General features: G+C 31.7%; 1 protein-coding gene across 1 annotated transcript; it reads right to left on the bottom strand.

The window, feature by feature from the left end:
* Positions 1-600: 600 nt before the first annotated feature.
* On the bottom strand, positions 601-3,460 carry LOC145053873 (RNA demethylase ALKBH9B-like). The gene is made up of 6 exons (XM_079001991.1): positions 2,972-3,460; positions 1,956-2,414; positions 1,771-1,856; positions 1,377-1,687; positions 1,205-1,276; positions 601-1,089 (listed from the first exon to the last, which is right to left on the bottom strand). Exons 1-6 carry the CDS (start codon positions 3,147-3,149, stop codon positions 807-809), a joined length of 1,389 nt encoding a protein of 462 aa, XP_078858117.1. The 5' UTR covers positions 3,150-3,460; the 3' UTR covers positions 601-806.
* Between the last annotated feature and the right edge of the window lie 1,920 nt (positions 3,461-5,380).

Genomic DNA, 5,380 nt, shown 5'->3' with positions numbered 1-5,380 from the left:
TGCATGCACTGAAAATCGATAAGCTTCTCAACATATTTGATGAAATCAGAGAAAACAAACTCGTTTGCATCTTCATTCAGTGGTAGTACTTCTGGAGCAAAATACACTAATGGATTAGGCACAAAAGTACCATTATAGTGTACATCAACTCTTGGAAAAGCTTGATTTTCATCCATTGAATCAGAGTGATGTTTTGAGAGAAGGGAATGGTGAGTAATGAGGTACTGATCGAGAACGGATGGTGAGAATGGAACCCTAATTAACAGTTGTTCTTCGTAAAGGAGGTTTTTTCATAAATGAGGGTGGAAGAGGACAAGTGCACGTAATTGCCATGTAACTAATTTCATTTTTCTTAAAATCCCATAAAACACAAAAGGACCGGCATAACCGGCATCAACTGGTAATAAGGATTTAATTTACACACAAGTTCAAGGTGAAAATATGGACAAAAAAAATCTAGGACTAAATGTGTACAAACCCAATAATATGTTACCTTTTTAAGTAATCATCCCTTCTGAATATAACATTTTGGGTCTAAATCAAAACAAACCAGGCAATAAAGATTTATTATTAAGTTGTTAATTGATCAAGTAGTTGGTGTTTGATAAAAATATGATCAGAACATGCATATTCATATGTAATTAAGTATACCGAGTCAAAGTAAACACCCACAATAACCCTGATTATTCCATTAGTCTATACTATCGAACAAAGAATACCCTATTCAAGTATTATTGTAACAAAATAGAACACAATAAATAATAATCTTAAACAGACACTACCTAAAATCAAAAAAAATAAAAAACTCAAGCCTTGGAAACATTCTTGTTAGAAGACCTTTGTAGACCTAGTCCTAAAGGCGGGAAATCATTCTCTCCACCAACAAAAGCCGGAGCCTTGGGCTTTGAAACAACACGAGAAGGTGGAGAAGGCGGAGATGTTTCTTCAGATTGTGATAAAACTGATGTTGATGCTGATACTGATGCCTTCAGAGAAAGAGAAAGAGGCCGAACACCATGTAGCTCAGGATCCGCTACATATCCATATGGAATCTTACTTTCATCCATCTTCCTAAAAGTAATCGAAATCCTGCAATCAATCAATCAAACAAAAAAACAAATCAAAAATCAAAATACAAATTCGGTTATGAATGGAGTTCAATCAACATTGGAACTGAAACCCCCACACTGCTACGACTATATACCTTTTGGCGGGAACAGCAGGGACGCAATGTTTCGCCACGTCAGCACTGTTACCATTCAATATCAGCACCGATCTGGATTAAGAAAAAGTTTAAAAATCACATCGTTGTTTTTTAATATAATAATAAAGAAAAAAGGGTATGTTATGATGTTATTCAGTTATTGTATTTGTACCCGACAGGTAAGGGTATGGAAACGGGGCCCATGAATTCTCCGGGACCCACGATCTTGAGGCTTGAACCGAATAATATGTTGCATTCGGTTAAGAATGATGTGGTGCAAAATGGTCTCACAAAGTCATGGTGATCAATATGTGGTGGAATGCAATCGCCTTCTTCGTATATATTCACAATGCAACTGTTGGGGATACATGTTGGAGGGAGAACATGCCACCTAATCATTCTTTTTATCATTTGTTTGAATACTGGAGGTAGAGGGTCCACTTCTTCTTCTCTAATTATTCCCGGAGGGTTTCCATTTTTATCCTGTAAAATATAACCGATACTCGATAAAAACACTAAACTACATAACATATGTAGAAAATAAGAAAAAATTTACAGTTACATACCACTGCATAATTATAGCAACAACCAAATTGAATTGTAATGCGCCCTTTGCCTCGCATCCACTTTGTAGGTTCGGTATATGTTCGTGCTGAAAATATTACATCCAATTGTGTGTATATATATTTAGCTTTTTAAATATAAAATTTATGAAAGAAAAAATATATATCTAATATATATATATATGAACCTCTAAGTCGACCCTTTTGGCCCAAACGCTGAAACTCGTAAACAGATTCAACAATCTTTTTTTGCTCCTCAGGATTAAAGACTTGAGTGTGGAGTTCAAGGCCTTGAAGAACATTCATATGATTCCCATAAACCCTCTCAAAGTGTACAAAGTTGATCTTCCTTCCAATATTTCTAAACCTTGCCATTTCTTTCTGCTCATCAGACTGTAAGTCATCATCCAATGATTTATTAGATTTTGATTGAGATGATGAAGATGAGTGTTTGTTGTTCACTGATGCGGGGGAGAACTTGTTAGAATAGCGTTTCTGGTTTCTTGTGTGAATGTTTTCTGGAGTTTTATATGAATCACTCTTGATTGAAGATTCTTGAATACTTGTGGTGTAAGATTCTGCATGTTTATCCGGATTTAAGATGGTGGAATCTGGACTTGATATTAATAGTTTTTTTGTGCGTTTTCCTGTCAAAATAAAGTGGGAATTTAGATTGTGTTTCAACTTTTGGATGGATAAAAGTTATATGAACAAGAACAGATAGTTACATTTATGTATAAAATGATAAAAAAAAAAAAAAAAAGGTATGAGCTTTTTTGTCACAAAAGCGTAACAAGATTGATTAAGGTTTTGGATTTGGAAAGCAATAAGTATAATTCAAATAATGCTACTATAGTTGCACAGTAAAGCAGCTAGATATATACCAAGAAAGAACATGATGATAAGATTTCGACCATAAATTTGCTGCTAATATAACATAAGAGCATTGTATTTGAAATACCCATATTAGATTTGAAGTAAATATGTTGATATTGACATAAATTAGGTTGTTTTTATGGGGCTCTGGGTAAACGGAAATCTCTGGAACCCTAATTGCAGATTGTAACGAATCAATAGACATTGAAGCTTTCTTCAATCAAAGTTAAATAAATCGAATGATTAATCCACGTACAAATACGCATTCAACAACAACTTAATTGTAATTCTTTAAAGCGAAATTCGACAAAGAAGAACTCGAACTTACGGTTAGCAACGGATTGCACTCGGGCATGCAAATTAACCTTGCAATGATCGCAAAAAGTATGAGACAATACCTCCTCGATTTCTTCACGTTCTAATCCCTTCAAAATTGTCAACCAATCCTCTTTCACACTCGTCTCCTCCGGCTTCGACACCTCTGCGCCGAAACTTATCCCGTTCATCCTTCACGCCCAGCTCCTATGGTATAGTAAAATTAAACCCTGTAACTCTTCTGACTGGACGCGAGGAAGAAAAACCCTAGAATGAAACTACAATCAGACGAAATCTTAGCAGAAAAGATCGTAGATGGCGACCATAATGAGAAAATAGGCGTGGGTGTAGTTGTAAAGAAGATAATGTGAATATCAGACAGAAAGTCGAGCGCATCTAGATTCTAGCAAATCTGTGAGCTGAAGTCTGAACAGGATATCACCTTGGCGAACAAGGTACACTTCCGAACTGCGGAACTACACCGCCTGTGGGCTGCGGCTGCGAAATATCATTTTATATAGCCGGTTTTTTTTTTTTTTTTTTTTTTTTTTTAACCATTAAAATGGAAACTTACCCGCAATATCTCCAAATTCAGCTTTTTTTTTATAAGGCAAATTCAATCTCATAGAAATTTTGTAAGGAAAAATTTATTATACCTAGCACCTGGGTAATGATATTTCCACTTATCAATTTGATTATTCCACTTAATATAAATTTGTATTTACATTTTTATCCTTATTTAAAATCTACAAAATCATTATCTTACATACTTATAAAGCTTGCATTTTCCCTTGATTGTCATGCATTTGAAACCCCCAATATAATTTGCTAAAAACTCATGTATTTGAAACCCCCAAACCTTTTCATCTTCTTAATAATTAATCACACATAATCAATGGTAATTCATATGAGATAATACTTTGCTAAAACCTCATGCATTTGTATGGTACTAAAAGATGTTTGAGTTTTTGGGTTTTAGACTTTAGTAAATGGGTAATCTATTTGATACGTTGGATTTGAAGCTGTCTTATTCGAATTACCCAAAACAAGAGATAAATTAATAATATATGCTCATGCATGTTTTGTACAAGCCCCAATCAAAATACAATATATCATGATCATACAATTAAATGTCTTTTATTTAATTTGTGGCTTTATAACAAAAGTTTGTTTACGTGGCGAAGAAAGAAAACTTGAAGATGAATATTTAGGTTGGATGTTTATATAAGATTTGTTTTAAATATATAATATAGATGTAAATACACAAATGTGTGTCAAATACAGCTCATTACAAATTTAATGTTATAAACTACAATATAACTCAAAGTGGTTTTCCAAATATAATGTTTATACTATAATATAATATATTAGAAGAATACCATATAGTAGACGAATCCCACATGTTGTGCAGAAATTTAGTTGCATAGATAATATATTATAATTATATTTCATTTAAAATATGTTAGGGTCATTTGGTTATTACATTGTTGTATTAGGCACTATAGTCTCATATATTTTGAATGACTCTTATAAAAATGATGTCTGTAATTTGAATATAACGTAATACCTTATGATGTTTATTGAATGATATTATCTTCGATTGAGCACTTTTTAATTGGAATCAACTTTATTATAGTTAAAAATTTTGGCTTCGTTTTTTCTTTTCATTAGTTCTAGAATATGATTTTTTATATTAACTTAAAATATGTCACTATCTTAAAATAGATTGAGAATGAGATTTTTTATATTTACTTAAAATACGGCATCATTTTCTATTCAATAGTAAAACTAACAAAAGTCGTTAAATATGTATTTTTATGAGGTTCAACATAAATAGACGACCATATATGAGAATCCATATCTAATCAATCATCAACTAATTACATTAGATACTAATGTGTACATAAAAATTACATTTAAAATTTTAAACTAATAGTAAAAAATTTCATTATTTATTATGATAATAAAATCTGTAAATCAAAAAATATACATGCTATTTAATCGCATACAAGTTTTATGTATGACTTACTCACAATACATTAAACCATATATAACCATATTAAACTACATAATTATCCCACTGCGCAACGCGCGGACATTCGCCTAGTATACTTATAAAGCTTGCATTTTTTTCTTGAACCACATTCATTTGAAACTCTCATGTATTTTTTCCTTTCACCACATTCATTTGAAACTCCCATGACTTTTCAATTTCTTTTTAATAATTATTATAAGTTGGTTAATAAGGTTAAACAAATATCAAACCTAAAGTGTAATCATATATAAACTAAATTTCAATATTAAAAAAATATATTTTCTTCCACTTATAAAGTTTTTTTTAAACTTTTAACATATTATATTTAATTTATTAGGTCTAATATGTTGTATGTAAACCATTATCATTTTAAAACTACAACTTTTA

This window comes from Lactuca serriola, chromosome 5, assembly GCF_051521515.1.
Source record: "Lactuca serriola cultivar US96UC23 chromosome 5, Lser_US96UC23_V15, whole genome shotgun sequence".
NCBI classification, from domain to species: domain Eukaryota; kingdom Viridiplantae; phylum Streptophyta; class Magnoliopsida; order Asterales; family Asteraceae; genus Lactuca; species Lactuca serriola.
This window is presented reverse-complemented; position numbering and strand designations above follow the sequence as displayed.

Excerpts from the sequence above, each read along its gene's own strand:
- LOC145053873 (XM_079001991.1), bottom strand. The coding sequence starts at position 3,149 with ATGAACGGGATAAGTTTCGGCGCAGAGGTGTCGAAGCCGGAGGAGACG. Across the intron at positions 2,415-2,971 it reads AGTGCAATCCGTTGCTAACC|GAAAACGCACAAAAAAACTA; the intron begins GTAAGTTCGAGT and ends TTATTTTGACAG. Across the intron at positions 1,090-1,204 it reads CCTGCTGTTCCCGCCAAAAG|GATTTCGATTACTTTTAGGA; the intron begins GTATATAGTCGT and ends GATTGATTGCAG.